Source organism: Columba livia, chromosome Z (assembly GCF_036013475.1).
Source record: "Columba livia isolate bColLiv1 breed racing homer chromosome Z, bColLiv1.pat.W.v2, whole genome shotgun sequence".
In the NCBI taxonomy this organism is placed as follows: domain Eukaryota; kingdom Metazoa; phylum Chordata; class Aves; order Columbiformes; family Columbidae; genus Columba; species Columba livia.
The window spans coordinates 61,157,698-61,179,605 of record NC_088642.1 but is presented as its reverse complement, the minus strand read 5'-3'; the positions used below and the strand labels follow the sequence as shown (position 1 = coordinate 61,179,605).

Sequence of the window (21,908 nt, the reverse complement as noted above, 5' to 3'; positions counted from 1 at the left end):
TTTGCAGAGCATATGCAGAGCTATAATTAGCTAGAGGGATTAACATAGAAATTTCGTCATAAACTGTACACAATTTATTCCCTTCTGGTCACAAAATTTTCGCTCAAGGTGAGTTCTAAACAGTGAAAGATTGCAACACAGTAAACATGTACATGCTCAATATGTCATGGTTTATTAGGTTCATATATTTTTTCTGTGTACATATGTACCCATTTTTAGCGAGAATAAGCAAAAAGTTTTATTTCCATAAAAATATTTGAATGGAAGTATAAAAAATAATTTAAAATGTTTAAAAATACTTTCAGTGGACTGTTGAACAAGCTGTATAGCCAAGTAAGATATAATGTTATTCAAAGAAATAGAAAACACCAAGTATTTTATCATTTTTATTATAACCATTGAGCAGAGTAGTGATAAAGTGTGCAGAGTACTTCAGCATTTTAAACAACTTTCCTTCCTGTCCAAAGTAAGACCATTAATTCGTGACATAGAATCTCTAAATAAGAACAGAACAACCGTAGAAATGTGATTCAGAAAAGACACGTGGAACATTCAGGAAAGAAGAAACATCTGAGATTGTCAGGTGCACCAATAAGAGAATAAATGGTTGCGCTTCTTTCAATCTTCTTTCACATTAATATTTTGCACATTTCTCTGGGTTTGATTACTAAGTAATACAAGACATTAAAATGTTTTACCTGGCCACCTGTCCGTCCTCATAGAAACCTAGTAAATACATCTGGAAAGGACTTCAGTGTGCCCTCTAATTCCCATGCTTGCCCAGACATGCTGAGGGTTACTTTTATTTTTGCCCCCTCCAATAAACCTGGACAGCCTGCCACAGTACTTCATGAACTTTGCCATGATATTTTTTTCTCAAATGAAACCTGAACTTTTTTGCTGGATCTTGATGTATAAAGCAATTGTCTTATGTAGCAACAGGGGAACAAATAGTCTATTCCTTCTCTCTTGGCAGTGGCCTTTTTGTATATCTGAAGATTATTGTCACTGAGTGTGGAATGTTCTTGCTTACAGGGCAATTCTCACAACTGAGTGAGAACTGTGATGAGAGTTAGTAATTGTTTCTGAAATGTAAGGGTACAATAAGATCTTTAGAGGTTCACTATTGATCTTTCATTTTTTATTTATGTTGCAAGTATATACCATGAATTAATGTGATACAGGGGGATTCTTTTTTCTCCTCTTGCTTCAAATCAATTCAAATAATATGAATTAGAAGTTTTAAGTAACTTCAAGTTACTAAGAAGTCTTTCTCAGAGGAACTTCAACAGAGAAGAAAAAAAAAATCTCCATTATACCCCATGGCATGACACTGTTTTTATTCAAAAATCCATGCTTTTGGTTTTGTTTTTTTTTTAAGTCTCATTCATTAGATGGAGGAGTGAGCAAAATTAGCTATCTACGACATGCAGGAAAGGGGAGAACTCATCTCAGCAAAAGTAAATCCATTTTATTTTACAGGTTTTGGAGACACAGACTTGAAACTTAATCTCTGCAATACTTTCCCAGCCCAATCTGCTGCACTTGTTTTCGTTGTCAATCCAGCTACAATTATTCAGCATTCAGATTTAAAAAAATAACAGTTTGTTTTTTTTAAGTGTAACAATTGTCATTATTTTGATCCTGTGCTTTCATTTTTGTCTACAAATTGTTAGTCTGTCTGCTTCAAGATTGTGAAATTTTCCTTTCCCTCATAAGTGTCAGTTTATCAAGAATTCCAGTTATTCTCCTGTTTGTGCTAAAAACAGATGGTTAGTGTTGTCTAGGTTTGTGTTGGACAACGACTTTTCTTAAATATGATGGAAAAAGCATACAGCCTGTGGGCTATCAAACCAATTTCTTCTCAGGAGAAAAAACAAAAACACAACCAACAAAAAACCAAACACAACAGTGTTTTCACTCATTTCCACTTAGATCTCTTCCACTGCCAAGAAAGTGAGCAATTCCTATAAGCAAAACAGGAAGATAATGGGCATATAACCATATTTCCCATATTTCCCATCCCTGTACCTTATATCTTTCTTACTCTCAACAAGTATCGAGATCTAATAGATTACTTGTGTGAAAATTAGACATACAGACAGAAACATATGTGGAAACTGGTTTGTGCATATATGTATGTATAGATTATGGCCAAATATTAATTATTTTGTAAAAAAAGAAAAAAAATTGTGTCTGCCTTTTCTTGATAAGTGCCATTTACATTATGGTTTAAAACATGTATTATTGACTTTTTTTAATGTACATTAAATAGATTGATACTATTACTTAATTATTAGGAAGGCTTTTCCAATGCCTCGAGTGCTGCTGTACTCATTAATAACTGGTGTGATTCTGGCTGACCTTAACGTGTAGCCTTATTATTTAGGTTCTTAACTGGTCACATGTTTTTTAATACATTGTTGGATAAATCTATTTACATTCTGTGGCTTAAATGCGTAGCTAAACTGAGTAGTCCTATGTCGTTCAGAAATTGCTGACCCTTTTTCATTTTGGAGCTAGATGAATGAGTGAGCTGCACTCTGTGAGTAGAGTGGAATATAGCCTGCAGCAATTAAAATGAATGTAACTGGCATTTGAAGATAGAGTACTTAAGCAATGAAAATGGAGAGAGATTGTTGATGAATTTCAGATTAAAAAAACCCATTAAGTTACAGAATCATTTCTTACAGCCCTTGTTAGCTGGGGTTTTTTTGTTGTTTGTTTTTCATCCTGTCTTTTCTTGTTAGTATGTTAGAGTGGCCATCAAATACTTGCTGAACAGCAAGGCATTACAAGGCATTGCCACTTAAACACTTTCCCATCTATGGGGCATTCGTCCTGGTATGTGTATTTGAAAAAATGTACCTGGCTTTGATGACATGAATACCAACAGGTCACTGTCCGTGAACAGATTAACTGAGGGACAGGCATTTGTAACAACATCTGTGACAGCTTTTGTTTCCTTCTATAGGTAATAGAATTTGATGATGGATCTGGATCAGTTCTCAGAATACAACCACTGCGCACGCCACGAGATGAAGCTATTTATGAATGTGTGGCTTCCAATAGTGTTGGCGAAATAAGTGTATCCACAAGACTCACTGTTTTACGTGGTAAGTTCTTTCCAAACATAAGGAGTTTACTTCATAGAGCTGAAAATTGCTATGTTGTTGTAAAAGAGAGATTTCTTTCTTTTCAAACAGATATTACTATAGTACTGATGCTGTTAAATACAATTTTATTCAGATAATACTTCATTCTATTGTTTTTTTGTTTGTTTGTTTTTTCCATGAAATGGTAATGTGAATATGCAGGGTATGACAGATTAGAGTGAACAAAAGAAATAAGTGAAACATGAGTGCCTTGTGCAACAAGTTATATCAATTATTGATCAAAACCCAATGTTTTATAAATGCATTTTATTTACATTTTAGTACTGCCCTGGGTAGCTTGGCTTTGTGTGATCAGCATTTACACAGAAATGTGCCCAATTAATAGTGGCCTTGAAAAGTTGCATAAATGGTTTTAAAATGAGGTGAAGCTTCCACAAGTTTTTCCCCCCAAGATACAACACACAAAAATGGGAGGGCTTCTTCCATTTCAAATATACATCATCTGAATTATATTCTTATTTCAACAAGAAGTTTTTGAAGGTAGTAAAGGAAAAAGTCAATTTTTTCAACTGTCCTTCAGGGGCGAGGATGTGAATGTACTGCCAAGTCTACTGTCTAGGTATTACTCAGAGGAGTAAATACTAGAAGTAAAATGACAGGGATGTTTAGTTCTGTCACCTGGAGATGAATGGAAACTGGATGCAGGGACACTTCATGAAGTATCACGCCCTTCAGTTTGGAGGGTTGCTTTTATGACTGAAGATTACTGTCTTGTGATACTACATGTCATTACTTTATTTGCAGGATTAACTGCTAGGGGCCTGTTTGTAGGAATTGAAGTTTGTTAGTCAGCTTTGCAGAATTTAAAAGAAAATTTGTAAAATGTATGATTTGAATATATTTTTTAATCCTTCTATCCCAACAAATATTGGGTGACAAGGAGGTTTCTTTTTCTCTTATTTTTCTCTGAAGTTGGAATTTCATTTATAAACAAACAAACAAGCAAACAAAACACAACAAACCTCTATACTTCTATTAGCTATTTTAATTGGTGTGGATAGTTGTGGCATAACTCTTGGAGTCAACTAAAAGTTTGCTAAATTAATGCGAAAAATGGGCGGGGGGGAGCAAAAACGGTGTGAAGACTGGTGAAAGAAGTATTCTTTGCCTTCAGAGTTTCTTGAAATGTATTTACAGGACTCTCTGGCCTTGAAATGTGCATGCAGATGTTTTGAAAGATAGAGTTCTAAACCAACTGAAGTTTTTAATTTGGGGTTTGCAGAGAAGAAGCAACAGCCCTAATCTCTGTACTGAGGACTGTAGGAGTTGAAAGAGGCAGAATATGCATATGCAAATGCCTAATGAACAAAAATATATGTTATTAGTTATGACATTAAAATTTAAACAAATTTGAATTTTAAATTGTAATTAAAAATCAATAGGCTAATTACAAATATAAAATATGAAAAATTCTGTGTTGTTTCCAGCCATAACATATATGGCTTTTGCAACTACTGGAATGTACTTTGGCCCCAGGAGTAGACTTACGGATTTAGTCTGAAACTAGGAACATATGAGAACTCATGAACATAGTGGGACTGTAGATTTAGATAAAGGGGTAACATCAGAGAAAGAAAGGACTCTGCAGAGTAGTGAGGAATTGTAAGGAAGTTTTGGCAGTGTTAACATTTTTAAGTGCTCTGAAGTACTATGACTTCCCATATTGCTTTCTAGGACAGAGGATAGTTCCGTGCTAAGGGCATTAGCTTGGAAGATAAGTAATTCTGTAATAAGCTTCTACTTTACAAACTTACACAAATCTTTATATTGTACAGTCTGCAATAGGAGCCTTGTTGAGAACACTCCATCTGGTTGTGCGTTTGTGGGAAACAGTGCCTCTGTACCTCACATAGCTCCTGTAGGAATAAATACATATCATAGATGTGAACAGGAATTAACAGACATGATCAATGAAAACCAGAGTGCAATGAGTTGGATCTGTGGTCCACTTAGGTTTTACTCATCCCTAGGGCATGTGTGTGATTCTGGATTGCAGAAGATACACATATAACTTTCATATAATATGTTTTTCAAACCTTTCCATAATGGTGCTGTCACAAACCCAACTTGGTATTTGTGCCTCTTTCAAGAGGACACCATGAGAGGAAGTCAGAGTTTACCCACAATTAAACCCAAAAGTATTGCATTCTAATATGGGATGTTGGTGAAATCACGATGTTCCCAGGGGTTCAAGCATCTACCCATATTCATTTTTGTTGCTTTGTTTGTTTCACTAAATCCAGCTTAACTGCTACAAGTCATTTGGGCAGCACAGAACATTTTTTGCAAATATATCCATATTTCTAGAGCCAAACTTCAACAGTTTTTCTGTCTGTGTTGGTATAGAGTAACAGTTCTATGCACTGCAGGTTTTACCCTGTTCGTTAAGTTCTTACACTATGACCAATCTGTAGTAATTGGTCTATGTAGTAGTAGAACTATGAATATAAATGAAGTCTTTAGCTCCTGGTTATTGAAACTTCACAATGTGAGAAGGAAAAAGGGCAGAAAGGGCAGCTAGAGATGATAACATTTCAAGGCTTCAGCAGAGACAAAATATTAGGCCCTTTTTCTGTTAACAAGTAAATCAGGAAATGTTCCAGGCTGAACTTTTACTTGCTTGGCTGAGTTATTTTGGCAGTCTGGACCAAGAGTGAATGTCTGAGACAAATGGAAACTGCTTTTGGTTTTCTTTATATGAAGGAGGTGACTGCCTCCCAAGATAGATTCACCCGTATGAAAATACTGAATTTGAAGGGAAAACAGGCTTGTAAGGAGAAGTCTAGAAGTCTCCTTTCTGTAAAGAGGTGTCAATGCTATTTATTTTGTAGCTTTTAGTTTTGAAAATTTGTGCAAAGAACCATCTGACTGCAACACTATTTTGATTCTTTAATTCAAAATTATCAGTGTTCAATAGACAGTGGAAGACAATAATGTGTAGGATCTTCCCACACTCTGCAGACATCAAAAGTGGAATAGCTTTCCTTTTATTGTCCATTCATTTCTTGCTAAAGCCACATAGCTCTTTTTTTTGGTCTTGCAAATGGTGGATGACAATTTTCATGGCTATAGGACAAGGATTATGGCATCCTATGCAAGTATATCAATTGTTCATGATGCAGGAAAAGAGGCTCCCCCTTCTAGTAAAGAATTTGGTAACAATTCCATGCTTTTCATTTTTTAAACGATCTTTTGATGATTATTCCTTTATAAAGTTCTGAAAAGATTACAAGGACCTCAGGAAGCTAGGATTCAACTTCCTCCTGAGAAGATATATTATTGCAGCACAGAAGAATGCAGGTTTTAAGCAAGGATGGAGAGAGTCTGGTAGAGCAGAACAGCTAAGTATATTCTACTGTCACTGCTGTTTGCTTTGTTTTCCTTGCTCTCTGGGAAGTAAAGAGAGAGAGCACTTGAGCAGCAGACAGTTTGTTTTCACAGCCCACAATTTTGCCTATTATTGTTGATCATACTGTGCATTATAAAAATATTGACATATAGCGTCTTTGTAGCACAGGCACTGTGTAAAGATGGAAGAATTAAAGTGAAATATCTATGGGAAGTGCCTAGGGCAGATATACCTTTTTATGCTTTTTAGAAACTGATTGATTTAATGTCAAACACTCATTGCTGCATAAAATAAAAAGTGAAATATTTACTGAATAGTGTTTCCCTGTCCATTGATACACACAGAAACTGAGATTGAGATAATTGAGAGAGGTGATTTTTATTAGACTCTCAGAAGTGCTGAACATTTCCACACTGTTTAAAAAACAAGCAAAAAGCCCCCTCACAAACTAGATGATGAATCCAAGGTGCTAAATTTTTGGTTTCTGCTGCTAGCGATACAGTCAATGATAATGGAAGATCATATCTGTATTTTCAATGCACCCAGTAGTAATGAAATGAGAAGGAACTAGTTTGAAGTAATCTGTCGTCTGGGACAGCTATCTTTGAGGGCATGGAAATTAGGCAAATGGAGTGGCACGGCTTTAATGTTGGAAAATGTGCTGTGGGATGTCTCTCATTTCTAGTCGAAAGGAGGAAGGACTGTACATATTCTGGGTATAAGCTGCACGGTAGGAGAAATTTGCTGTGTTCCAGCTGGAGCTGTATAAACGATGTATGCTGGTGTTTATCTGACTTAACTTTTTGCTGTATAGTCACAGTGATTATTGCCAGGGGGCTGCTACTTTGACAGGCTTTTGGAAGTGAAATTAATAAAAACAAGGCAAGCAAGAAAATACCTGTGTGAGAACTGGAAAGACATTTATCTCAAACATATATGAGAAGGCTTTTGAAGAGCCAAAGGAGTATCTTTCACCCAGACTTCCTGGGCTTTCAGTGATCATGCTATATGTAGCACCTTGTGACCAGAATTAGCATGTTCATTACAGCCCTATGTTTTATTATGCCTCTTTTTGAAGAGAAACACTGTTGCTCCTGCTGTGAAAATGGTACTTTGCAGTTTATGTTGTGAAGTCTCTCCTGGGAAGCTGTGCAGGGAAGATTAAGGAACAAAACACAGCTGCTTGACAGTCACACTAAAGGATTTTGTGAAACAGTGAAACAAAAGGAGAGGTAGCTAGTACAACTTAAGCTTAAAAAAAACTTTACAGGCTGTTACAGAATGGCATGCAGATTTCTTGAAATGGCTTACAGGTGGTACAGCATTAGAAATATTTATCTGTAATGTTAGAAACTATTTTGTCGTATTTTCTTTGAGTATATCAATATATGTAGGGCAAATAAAACATTTGCCTTCCATGCAGTATAATTTGAAATACTTAATGAATTATTGATTTTTATAAAGATGGTGTAATGGGATTTAACCAGTAGCCAGAACAGGATGCAAAAAGAATTATTTTGTAAATACATGGGTGACTTCTAAGTTCCTATGGCTTTTAAGTTCCTTTATAGTGCAGGCATATATGTGGTAACTAATTTTAATGGTTTAGAAAATACTGCACCTTATAACTTCTGTAGTAATCAGTAAACATACAAGGGTCTATGACTGTAAATATATTATGCAGGATATTGGGTTTAACTTCTGGTTATATACACTTGATCTTGCTGATTTCACAGTTATCCATTGATGGCTTTTTTGTAGTCCTTTAGATGACTATGTTTGTAGTAGTTTAAAATATATGAAAATGTTTGAGTATTTGCTATAAATATAGAAAGAATTTTTTTCCAAATACCTCAGCTCATGTTTTTTATATTTAATATTTTTTATATTTCTACTCATGTCCCTAGATGCAAAATTTGTGAAATATATTCTTCTCATTGATCAGTGAATATTTTTGTTAAACTTTTCTTTCTTAATTTTAAGTGTACAAATTTTCCTTTTACTTGTACATAATTTTATTATAAAGGACTTTCTACAGTCATTATAAATGTAAAACTATATGATAGAAAGCTTCTTCCAAAAAGTAGAGCAGTCACGTTAAAAAAATGAATGAAACAGCAATCCTAGATTTCTTGATTGTCAATGTAAATTCCTGTAGTCAAGACTTTCAGAGATTTGTTACTTTGGAAAATCAAGAGTAGGCTGCTCAACTTATAAGATGTCTTAATATGTCTTAAAAAGTTATCCAGACAGTCATCAGATTATTTTGAGAAATCTGTCCTACCTTTATTCCCTACAAGCAATTTTTTTACTCATGAAGTTTCTTTCAGTTCTTTGTTGTCCTACATATTCTTTTAATGTGATTTATTTTTCAGTTGTATTTGCTCAATGAACATACATGGAGAAAGTTTTCCTGCTGCCAGCTAGTAATACCAGCTACCCTTACGTATTTGTAAAAGCTTATTTTTCTTCCTCTGTTCCTCACTGAATTTTGTGTGTTATTGAATTTAATCCAGCCAAATTTCCTTTTACATACAATGCTATAAAATTATCCAGTTCAGTTTCACATATTTGTACATGTGCACAGGATGAATTTATTATTTTGAAATATTACCAGTAGTAGAAAATTATTTATACTTGATGTTTATAGGGCAGTATGGGTGGTCCTGAGAGACAAACATTGGCTTGAAATCAGTAAGCTAGCTAGGCCGTATCATATTTGTTCTTATTATATATCTATGAAAGAAAGGAAACTCGTGAGTCCTAGTTCATAGATAGTTCTCTGACAGTTGTTGGGATCTAAGAAGAGGAATTTAAATAATACCAGACAAAAGCAGAGCAGTTCTATTTAGCTTGATAGAATTCCTCACCAGACATTTTTGGCGAAGAATGTACACCTGTTAAATACTTTCGGACAACAGCTCAATGACTAATTTCAGCATGACCCCCATCTGGGAATTCCCAATCTAGTGTATAATGACTCCATATAGTGTTAGAGGAATTTTTTATAAGAAGCACGAGTATGTGCTGGCGACTTAGAAAACGCGAACGAGGCCATTGTGAGCAGATAATTTTTAAAACATGTTTGTTTTATACTTTTTTTGCTACTCATTGATACCTATGCTGATTCATCCCCTTTTCCCAGACTGTCATCCTCACATCATCAGAAATCTATCAGAAACAAGCAGCAAAGAAAAGAATGAAAAAGCAATTACTAATAGCAGGGGTAGGAGGAATACTTCTTCCAGTCTGTCCTTGCAGAACCAGTTTCAGGTGATATAAGCACAGAACTAAAACGAAATTTTGTAACTTTGAAGAGCTGTGACCTGCTGTATAAAATAGGTTACCTTTTTGATCTAGTTCCTCAAAGACTGACCCAGATATAAGCAGCACACAGATGTGATAATGCGAATGATCTTTATAAGAAAAGGCAGAACATTAACTTTGTATACAACTTGTAGCTGTTCTGAATAATGATAGGGTTTTTTAGAATTCTGTGTTATAATTTTGATATTTTATAGTGTTATGTATCTACGTACATCCATAAATAATAGAACTTTTTCCTGTTCCTGCCTATATGTAAGGTAATTCAATTTAAATAAAACTGTCATTCAAATTTGCATTGTCTTTTTTTTTTTACCTTTTTGTAAAGTAGTGGGCCATTCATCTGTTTTAATTTATACAGAAAGTAAGTATGAAATAGCTTTTCTTACACCAAGGATTTTTAGAATGCAATCACTTTTCCTAGGATTAGTTGTTATGCATGCCTTTAAGGCCCTTGGCCTTGTATGGAGTCCTGTTTGTTCAGTGACGGTGTTTAAGATTATGCAAACTTTCATTGTTCAGTGGCCTAAAACCGCTGTTTCAATTCACTATAATGCCTTAATGAAAACCAATGCCATTAATCAAATTTCATGTTTTCTGTTGTAATCTGTGGCCTCAATTCTGCATGCAATTTATCTATTTGTATGTCCACTTACTTAATAAACTCTTATGATATTAAATCATAATGTAATTGCCATTACTGCACAACATTAAACTAAAATTGACAGGAGAATTCTAGGGAATTTTTTCAAGTCAATACTTAGTATTTATGAAAAAAAAATAAAAATCTGGAGTTTACCTGTTAGAGGAGATGGTAGGATGATTAGTTGCTCAACCCCCCCAACAATATCAGTATAGCTGTAAGAAACCCAGTGGGATTAGCAGCTTGATAGTTTCAATTTAATTGTTATCACAGCAAATATTCATATGAGATGCCTAATATAGCATAATAAAACCAAGACAATTACTAGAAGAATACATGCATGCAGTAGGTCTGTCTTCAGCTTTCCAGGCTAGTGGTTTCTGTGAACACTCATGTCTTATCAAGTGCACCATTAGGATGACAGAAATGTTTCCTGAAATGTAGGACATGTTTGACACTAGTGTACTGAAGTGACAGTAAAATTAAATCTATTTTAATATAATAAGTGCTAATCTTCAATTACAGAAAAAGCTGAGAAAGAATGCTTTTTCACATGTATCTGGAAAAGTAATTTAGAAGTTAAAGAAAGCTTATGTAATACTTCAGCTTGCTTAGCCTGGCAGTATGTCATAAAGTAGTATTTGTTACTGTGATTGTTAAGTTTTGAAACACTTGCCACAGGAAGCAAAAACTAAAAAGAAGAATACATACAAAATTATTTACAGTATTTTTAGTGAACATATAAATATTAAAAGAAAGCTGAAATCCACAGAATCACAGAATGGTTTGGGTTGGAAGGGATGTTTCAAGGTCATCTAAGTCCAACTGCCCTTCAACAAGCAGGAACATCTTCAATTAGATCAGATTGCTCAGAGCCCCATCCAGCCTGGCCTGGAATGTCTCCAGGGATGGGGCATCTACCACCTCTTTGGGCAAACTGCCAGTGTTTCACCATACTCCTTTATCCCATTATTGGTTCTAGGAAAGCCCAGTGAGCGACACACAGCATGTTGGAGCATGGAACTCCAACTTTGCAGATTGTGCATTTTTTGCAGACCAGCCGATGATTTTGGTTGAGCTTTTCCAGTTTTGATGAGCAGGAAGAGTAAGAAACCCCTGACTGTTTACAGTGTCCTGTTCTGTGATAGAAGATCTTGTCATGGAAGAATCAGGTGCTATCACTGCTGAGTTGACAAGGAGCCTAATGGATCTTGTCAAAAGAAAAATACTTTGATTATTGGGACTAGTAGTAAGACAATTCTGAAGCATTGACTTTTAATTGAGGCAACAAAGCAAAGGAGGTTTCATTGCATTAGCGTGGTAGGAGGTTGAAAGAACGGTGATTTAAGTGGCTCTATGGAGAGGGAGAAACTTTTATGAATAAGGCTTAGGGAAGATATAAAATCCTTTTATGATATATATCACTTAGAGTATTTCAATACTTGCTGTAAACTGACGTGAAGTTCTGCAGCTGATCAGTAGTTTAGTAGCAAATAGAATTTCTTTGTCTTCACTTACAAATGGATAAATCATGTGCAAAACTGTGACTTAGGTCCACCATGATATAAATTGTTCCATTAAAATGTTTTACTGCAAAACTACTCAAAGTTTCTACTGTGATGTAAAACGTTAGATAGTAATGTAATAGTAGCACTTTAGCACTTTTGTTTATATTGAATGCATCTTGTGATGTACATTGTAAATGCATGCTTAATATGACAACAGTGAAACAGAATAATGAGGTAATTTTTCAAGTGCAAGCATTTCAATAAGTTTTTCAGGCAAATACAGTCAAGCAGCACTGATTAGAGCCAGGTGCTTCATTAGAACCATCAACGCACCAGAATCTTGGCTTACAACACTGTGGTCTTTCATGGCACTGACATATTTCAGGAGATCTTGCCTTCACACTGCATTCCAAATTATTGTTTTTATTGGTAATATCTGAGTTATTTTTATTATTGTTAGAGCAGGACCCTTCTGAATTATCTACCAAAAGTCTTGGGAGTCTGAGGATGTCCTGTTAGTCTAACCTCAGTTCCTGGAAAAATTATGGAGAAGATCTGACTGGATACCTTTGAAAGGCATTTAGACATTGAAAGATCAATGCTATCAAAAGGCACAGTCAACATCATTTCATAAAGGGAAAGTTCTGTTTAACTGATTTCCTATCCTTCTATGAAAGGGCACCAACCTAATGGATGAAAGTGGTGGGTGTAGTTTTTCTATATTTTAATAAGGCTTTTGAAACTGTTCCCTCACAGCATCCCTCTGGACAAGCTGTCTGACTGTTGGATGAGTGGGTTCATGGTGTGCAGGGTGAAGAACTGGCTGGATGTCAGAGCTCACAGGGTTGTAGTGAATGGGGCTACATCTGGCTGGTGACCAGTCAACAGCAATGGTCCTCAGGGCTCAATTCTAGGGCCAGTCCTGTACAATATATTTATCAATGATCTGGATGCTGGAGTTGTATATACCATTAGCAGGTTTGCTGAGGATACCAAACTGGGAGGTGCTGTTGCCCTTCTTGGAAGACAAGGGTCCTTGCAGAGGGATCTAAATAGACTGGAGCATTTGGCAATCATAAATGGGACAAAATTTAGCAAGTCCAGCTGCTGGATTCTGCACCGAGATTGTAGCGACACTGGGCATATGTCTAAATTAGGAGAGGAGTTGCTGGAGAGCAGCCCTGCAGAAAGGGATCTGGGGTTGCTGGCTGGCAGCAGGCTCAATACTAGTCAGCATCAAACACAACATAGCCAGCTGGTCAAAGAGGAGATTATCCCACTGTGCTCAGCATTGTTGTGTCCTCACCTTTATTAGTGTGTGCAGTTCTGGGCCCCACAATTTAAGAATGATGTGAAGGTCCTTGAATACATCCAGAGGAGAGCAATAAAGCTTGTGAAAGGGCTGGAAGGAATGTCATGTGAGTGAGAAGCTGAGGACTTTGGATTTGTCTAGTTTGGAGAAAAGGAGACTGAGGGGCCACCTCATGGAGCTCTGCAGCTTCCTGAGAAGATGCCATAGAGAGTGAGGTGCTGAGTTCTTCTACATGGGATCCAGTGATAGGATGTGTGGGAATGGCTCAAAACTGCAGCAGAGGACATTAGGAAAGCATTTCCTTACTGAGAGGGTGGTCAAACACTGGAACAGACTTCCTAGAGACATGGTTGATGCTCCAATCCCGTCAGTGCTTAATAGGCATTTGGACAACACCCTTAATAATTTACTCTAACATTCCGTCAGCCCTGAAATTGTCAGGCAGTTGGATCATTGTAGGTTTCTTCTGAATGAAATTATTGTATTCCATTCCATTGCAATCCAATCTAATCCAATTTAATAGTAAATTTAAAAGATCACTCAAAGAAGAATGGTAAACATTTTAGATTTTTAGTTAATATAAATTTTTTACAGGAAAATAAAATAGTCTTCTTTCTGTGCTCATTCATATTCCCAGACTTTCAAAAAGAAATTTGTCCTGGAACAGCACAGCCATATTTTTGTATCTCATCTAACTTGTCTAGGAACTGTTCTTCATTACTTTGAATATCTTTGTAAAGAAATCAATTTTTTAATTTCACTGCTATGAAAGGCAGTTATAAAGTATATTTGCGATTTAATAATTTGAAATTCAGTATTTCTAGCTCAGTACCAAGCTCAAAAGCTCATCGTAACTCCCATGTATTCCATTGTTTCAGCAGTTGCAATGCCATGTTTTCACTAGGCCTGTAATTTATTTTAATAAAATATATCATCTTGTCTTAAATGGCATTATCAGCCCAGCTTCTAAGATAAACAAATCTGTATGGACAACCACTATCTTAATGTTCACACAGAGATTTATTTGGATTTTGCCTGTATAGATAAGAAAGAAGACTATCTGGGGAATCCTCTTCATTATACCTGCAGCAAAATTACTTTCAAGGAAAGCAAATCGAGAGGCTGAAAACTTGCCAGGGATTTAAAAAAAAATAAACTACTGTCACTTGGAACTTGATTTATGGCAAGAAGATGAAGCCAAGTGCAGAAAAGCCATTAGTAAGCCTAGAAGCAATCATTTGTTGTTGTGGCATTTTTCATATAGTAGACAGCGGATGGAATTGAGAGTATGTTGAAGTCAGTGAGAAAATGGTCTTTTTAGCTGGATTTCAGATCAGTCAAATATTTGGTTTACTCATTAGTTGGGGAAAAAAAAAAAAAAATCACCAAAAAAAAGCTCAGACAAGCAGAAAAAAGCCTGGTAATTTTTTTCTTAATTCTTTTATTCTCCTTTAGATTTCACAAGGCATCTCTAGCCCAGCCATTCCAGCCAATTGGGGTTTGTTCTTAAAAGTGGATGTTGGATGTCAGTGGTCATTGACTTACTGGTTCTCAAGAGAACAGAAAGAACTGGGATTCTGGTGTTGCTTGTATGGATCCTAACCACGTGAAGGCACAACTCGCAACAAAACAGTCCCCACATTGGGTGACACCTTATACTTTTACCACTGAACTTACCAACAGTTAGGTTCTCAAGTAGCCCACTCCCTTCTTGCTCCATTAGATTTCTTCAGATACCTACACTTGCAAATTGCATCCATCCTGATGCATAAGAGCTTTCCTGTAAGTACTATAAGCAATTTTTGCCCCAGTTCTCTTAAGAAGACATGAGTATTCAATATTGTACTATGAAGACTTGTTTTTTGTTTCTTTCCATATTGTGTAAGAACTTTCCATTTGTTTTGAATCCTCTCATTTAATAGTGTCTATTCTGAGGCACTGTTACACTATTGTTTGACAGGGACTTCTTGTCCATATGTTCTACAGTATCAAATTTTAAAATAAGTTCTGAAGTGATTAAGTGGCCAAGTAGGTAGGTTGTCACATTTGAATAGACATCACCAAGTTCTACATATACCACGTTTGCATGTGCTTGAGGTGGATGGCTTTGGTATTTTTTTGTCTCCTGTGAAATTAATTAACCTCCTGAACAAAACAGAAAATTTTAAAAGTTGTTTTTCAGCAGAGGTTACTGGTGAAGGAAGAATGAAGTAGTGAAAATGAAGGGTAGAAAGTGGATTCTGTATTTTTAAGAAGCTTTTTTTTCTATTGAAATATGTCAGAACTCTTTTATGTATTTCCTGTGTTTCTTTATTTGTGTGTTTAAAATTAGAGTAACACTACAAAAAGTTGAAGATTATTATTATGTTTTACTTATGTAGGACAGTATAATACAATACTCTATCAAAGCATTGCAATAAGAGTGAGAAAAATAAAAACAGTCCCTCAAATGCCAAAGTTTTGGTAAAATAAGCGTAACAAACTAGATATATACTGGAGGTTAGACAAAATACGTAAAAGCTGAAATCTAAAAAATAGAGGAGCTTATCTGAGAAAAACGTATTGATTTTTGTTGGGTGTTTTTTATCTTGAACAGTAAAAGATGTTTCAAAGAAGGAGTTCTGCATTTCCTCCTTCTTTACTCAATCTGCTTTATTGAAAAAGTATTTAATGAATGAATTTGAATTACTGAATTCTTTTTCACTAGTAGTAGGAATGGAGACAAACTAATTAAACCCCATATTTCATTATACTGTTATCTTTGCTAGAGGTAGACTCTTAAGTGCCCATAGGAAGGCTTAAATAATTTAGGGTCTGTGCTGTGTTATGACATTTCCTACTGTATTTCAGAGAAAAGTGTTAGAATACTGCATTTAGATAAAACACTGAGTTGCAGGACACTTTAATGCTTTCATTGCTGCACACCAGATCAGTAAGGATTTTGTTATCCTGAAAAATCAGTGGCGAAATCTTAAGCTGCATATTATATCCATACTTAGCCATACTTAGTCTCTGCCAGTCCAAAGCCAGTAAGTAATAATGTGAGCAGCGTTTTTCTCCTTTTTAATTTTTAGGAATGTTTTATTGACTTTGACAGAATGATCACAATAAGCAGTGCATGAGACTTCTAGCTATTGCACTTTTTTTGTGTGTGTGTGTGTGTGAATTTTAATGAATAACTGCTAACTAATTATTTTTCATTTAGGGTGTAGTATGTCATGGTATTAGAGCAATTACAATGAAATTTCTGATGAAAAGGCAATTTAAGACCTACAGTAGAGATCCCTAGTGCTCTTTCATTTTAGCATTTAGAGACTGGCACAATTTTGTGGAGGGCAGCTGCTATGAGAGACGAGAAGAATCGTGAGAGTGTAAGCTACGAGTGGATGTCAGTGAATGGAATTTAAGTTCATACAAGTCCGAAATAGTTTACAATAACTTTACTTCATCTTAAAAAAGTGATGCTAGACAACTTATTTTTGTTACTCAAGAAAGAAATATAAAAACACCAAACCCACATTTCTCCAGGTAAAGTAAATTGCAAGTCCTACACATTAAATAAAATAGGATTACTAAGGCAAATAAGAGTAGTGAACTCTGGACAAAAAGAATGGTTTTCTCTCTCTTTTATTTCATATGGTTAAGCTATGAATGCATATTGGGATGCCTCTTACTATCCTTTTTTATACTCAGTTCGTCTACATGAATTGTTGTCAGCACATACTATCAGGATGTGGCAGAACCAGATCAACAGAACCATATTTGAAGTACAATAGACACCCAATAGCATGGTATTGGTGTCTGGGCAAATGCTGCACTTAAATTCTTCTGTTATTGAAAAGGCCAAAATAAGCAGGGGTAGTCAATAGCAGAACTAGTTAGTGTTGCTAGCTAGTTAAGGAACATGCTTTCTATGCTTGGCCACATTGTTTTATAACATAACAAGGTAAAAAAAAAATGGATAAGAAGATTAATTAAGTGCTTGGGCCTTGCTGTTATTTTCCCAGTTTAGCTGCTGATACAACTGATTTGCATTAAATTGCCCATTCTCAACATCAGTCTGCATTATAATTAATTTGTTTGGTGTGTATATTTTTCAAGATGGGGAAGTTAGATGTTCTTCCCCGCCATTCTTTTAGTTAAATAAATAATTGACATAATTGTTCAATATTGTAGCATCTTCTTCTCTGTACATTGAGGTTTTGGCAGAGATAAAAACAGGATTTTATGCAGTTTATTAACTTTTGAATAAGAAGTTTCTATTCTAGTCTATTTTGTCAGCTCCTTAGAGGCATAAGATCACCAAACTAATTCAGGTTTAATTTCACTATGTGTGAGACATATTCACAATGAAGCTTTCTGCCCTTTTGTTGTGACTGTGATGTTTATTGTCTTATAAAATTAATAACATTTGAGGAAGGCGTGTGCTTTAGCCATGGACCTTGGCTTTCAAACTTAACATTTCCTTTGACAAGTGTGAGGAATCTTGTAGATGTAAGTGGACTTGAAGACTTGGTGTTCAGGGCTAAAGAATTAAAAAACAAACGAATAAAAAAAACACACACACAAAAAAATCTTCGGTGAACAGGCTCCAAAAGAAAAATGCAACACCATAGTTTCTCTTAAAATAAGAATTGACTATGAAGTAGGTCAATAAAAATTTCTCTAAAGTAACAGCAGTAGATTTGTCATCTTGGACTTTTTGAGTCTAGTCGGAGGATCGTATGACTTGTCAGAATTTGCTGTGGCAAATTCTGACAAAGGAACAAGGTGTTTGAAGTCTATGCAGTATTAAACACCATTTTAAATGTTTCACTCTTCCTCAGGTGCTAGTTCAGAGCATCTGCTCTGTATAATACCTAGTCTTTAGAATATGCTAAAGATATCTGCATATTGTACTCCATCATGAGTCCCAAATGTAACATTTTTTACAGTTGTTATTGCTGTTTTAAGGTATTCTGTTACATCGAAATTCTGACAGCTTACAGTCTTTTTCTCAGAATTATTTTAGGTTATTGTATCAGTGTAGTTCCATCTGGAAGTCACAACCAAGTGTACATATAACTATTTGTTCCTTATATAGATTTCTTAAATATGAGGAAATAAAATCAGTATATATTTTATATATACAAAGAAAAAATGTCTTATCTATTTCAGGGAGAGAATTTCTTCTGTTTTCTGTATTCTTCCACTGCTTAAAACAGGTGTAGACGCTAGCTCTCTCTGTATAACTCCTGTCTTCTGAAATGAAGTGTGTTTGTGTGTGTGTGTGGAAGGGCAGCCACCGATAGACAAACCAGTCATTGCTGTCTTCTGGCCTTTGCTTAAGAAACTTCTAGTAAAATTACCTCAGTTTCGAGGAATCTATTAAGAGTTTGCTAGTCCCAGAATTTTGTCATAAGATTCACTGATATTCCTGCTTAGGTTTAATCTTCCTGAGAAATGTTTATACAAATATTGACATTTAAATTTGAAATTGGTTAAATGCCTTGTCACGGGCAGTGTGATGGGCAGTGTGATTGGATTTACCAATAATCATTGACTTTCTATCAAATGTACTGCCAAAGTATGACTGTTTTAACTTGAATGAGCATGCCTCTGAGTCATTGAAGTGCCACACAGAAATAACAATTGCTTCTCTTAAAGTCAACCACAAAATGAAAACATAGCCTGAGGTTATTGTTATTGCTGTTTTAAAATTACAGACCCTAGATTTACTTGTTAAGACTTGATATTTGCATTTCACTGTAATAAAAAGGATGTTTATTTGATGTCTTTTAAATGGCTGTGCTGCTCATTTCCATGAAATTTGGCAATATAAGCATGCATTTGTAAAGCAAAATGGGAACTGGAAAACCATCCATTGGAAATGGCATCACAAACACATGATTTCTTTTTTCATTTATTTTATTGCCACTTATTTTGGCACTTTTTTTTTTTTTTCTCAATTCTGCCCATTCTCATTCTGTATACATTTATTTCTGTCAAGCATGTCTTCAACTGAGAAGGTCAGTAAACAGCTTTTTAAAGAATATTTTAATGCCTCCTATGAGTTAGTAAATGTGATATTAGGTAGAAGCAATGTGAGTCAAACACCTGTGGGGGCTGACTGAATTTCATTTGCAAAGTGTATTCCAGGTCATTAGTACCTGAGCTTCCTCCAACTTTTAGCAATTCCAGGTATTTATGAAATCTGAAGATGTAGGATTATAGAGGTTGAATAGAAAACACAGAAAACAACAAAGCATAGAATAGCTCCACCTTTCTGTTCTAGGAGTACACCAGAGTGTATTTTTTAAGAGTATACAAATATAACAGGTCACTGAGCTTCAAATCTCTGGACAGTGAGATAAAACATTGAGGAAGGTTCATGATATATTTGTCCTGTTATACTCTAATCTGTGAATCCGATCTTGGCCATTGACAAAAGATGTATACTAAGCTACATGTTTTGGTTCACGCACAGTGACTGTTTTATGTTCTTAACATATATTTGTGGAAAGACAGCTTCATAAACTGCACAGCATGATGGTAGAGTAGTTTTGATAGCAAGCATCTAACATTCTGCCTCTCTTTGTAATGAAGGGGGAAAAAAAAAAAGGTTAAATAAATGGCTCTGGGGAAAACAAAATAGCCCCCAAAGAAACAGAAAACAGAATCTCATTAAAATGAAGACCACTAGTTTAGTCCACTAATACACGGCACTTGTCGGCTACATAAATACCAACCTATCAGGTAATAAAACATACTAAATAGACCTATGTTAATGTCATTGTTTTGATATCTGCTAAGGCACATAATTTCTAACAAAGTGATTTCTTTAAGAAGTGGTTTACAGAATAGATTTCTTTAATGGTGCCCAGGAAAAAGAAGAATTTGACAACTTAACAAGTTATTTCCTGATACATTGCCAAAAGAAAACACATCTTAACAGCATTATTTTTGACAATTTTGTGTTGAAAGTCACAGCCAACTTGCTGAATGTAAATTTTATGTTAGAACAGCGCATTCCTAAGTAAATAAAAATTTTAATTCATTCTATGATTAGGGAACAGGATATTTGTGCTAATATTTCAGTAGCTAGCTCATAAGACAGTTGGGTGTTTATGGCTGTTTAAGGAAACAAGATTATGCCTCATATAACCACATGATTTCTGCAAAGAAATGGCACAGTATCCTGGGCTGTGTGAACAGGGACAGAGCCAGAAGATCAAGGCAGGAATTATTCTCCCTGAGCTCAGGGCTCATTAGATGACATCTGGTTACTAATTACAGTTTTGGTCACCCCCAATACAATAAACATACAGATAACATGACAGGAGTTGAGGGAAGTCCACTGAGGCTGTGGGGCCAGAGCCCTTCCACTGTGAGGAGAGGCTGTGGGACTGGGGCTGTTTCAGTCAGGAGAAGCGATGACTTCAGGAGCAGTGAGCAGCATCCCCACCACTGATGGGAGGGATGGAGAAGACACAGCTGGACTCTTCACAGCTGTGTGTGGTGGGAAAGCAAGGGACAGTGGCACAAGCTGAAACATGAATGGCTCAGGCTGGAGATACGAGAAGCCATTTCCTCATGAGGAAAAGCAAATGCTGGAGCCAGGGCCTCGTGGGGTTGGACCATATCCATCACTGGGGGTTTCATGCTCTGACTCAATAAAGCGTTGTGCACCCTGGTCTGAGCCCATGGCCAAGCCTGCTCCAGGCAGGGGCTGGGGATGGAGACTTCCCCAGGTCCTTGCTAGTCTGGGTGAGCCTTGATTGTGTGTTTTGGAGGGAAACACATTGCACAGTTAAACTGCTTCTCAAGGAATGTTCATAGGCCAGTGTTACTGCCACTGTTCCTCTCCATTTCTAGACTGTCATTAATTAAAATCTCAATACAGAGATGCAATTCCATTTTATGAAGACAACACAGTGTGCATTCTATTTCAGAAACTTGCAGTGATGTTAATTTCCAAGTCCTCATAAGCAAAACTGATTTAAAAAGAGGTGGTATGATTTAAAAAGATATTACATTATTGGTGCTGAGTAGGCTGCGTTCAGCCTTGAGAGTTAGGGACTTCTTCATTAGTGTAATTAGCGATACAGAAAAAGATAACATGAAAATGAAAATTAAAAAAAAAAATAAATCTGCCCCATGCTGCATTTGACACAGAGGAAGAAGTGATTTTTTTTTTCTGTCAATATATTACTTATAATGATTTACAAATAAGTGATACTGCTTTTAAATCTGTTTAACTTTTTTGAAATCATTATTATCAATCATTTAAATATATTGCTGAGTCACCTATTAAACAAAGCAGTTATAAAGATGCTGGAATATCTTTGCATAAAAGCACATACTAAATGCACAGAGGACTTAATCTGACAAAGGATCACTTTGGAGAAGGTTTGTAGCTGTTATACATCTGATGACCCTTTCTCTATTTTGAAGCCTGATTTTTAAAAACTGATGGGTATAACCATGCTCATATAAGAAAATCAAATGAACCTATTGAAGACAAAAATATTTAAATAATACAAATGTTTTCAAATGTTTTCTTATCTATCATAGTGTCTCAATGAGTCTGTCTTTCATGTGTCGTAGGTCATCAAAT

At 35.7% G+C, this 21,908-nt stretch overlaps 1 protein-coding gene across 10 annotated transcripts in view; it reads left to right on the top strand.

Annotated features, from left to right (window-relative positions):
• Positions 1-21,908, top strand: part of PTPRD (protein tyrosine phosphatase receptor type D) — a 366,746-nt gene that overhangs the window by 148,278 nt on the left and 196,560 nt on the right. For all 10 annotated transcript variants that reach the window (XM_065046079.1, XM_065046078.1, XM_065046083.1 and 7 more), the window contains exon 4: positions 2,975-3,116. In XM_065046079.1, the coding sequence (XP_064902151.1) occupies positions 2,975-3,116 (142 nt within the window). The remainder of the gene's footprint in view (positions 1-2,974; positions 3,117-21,908) is intronic.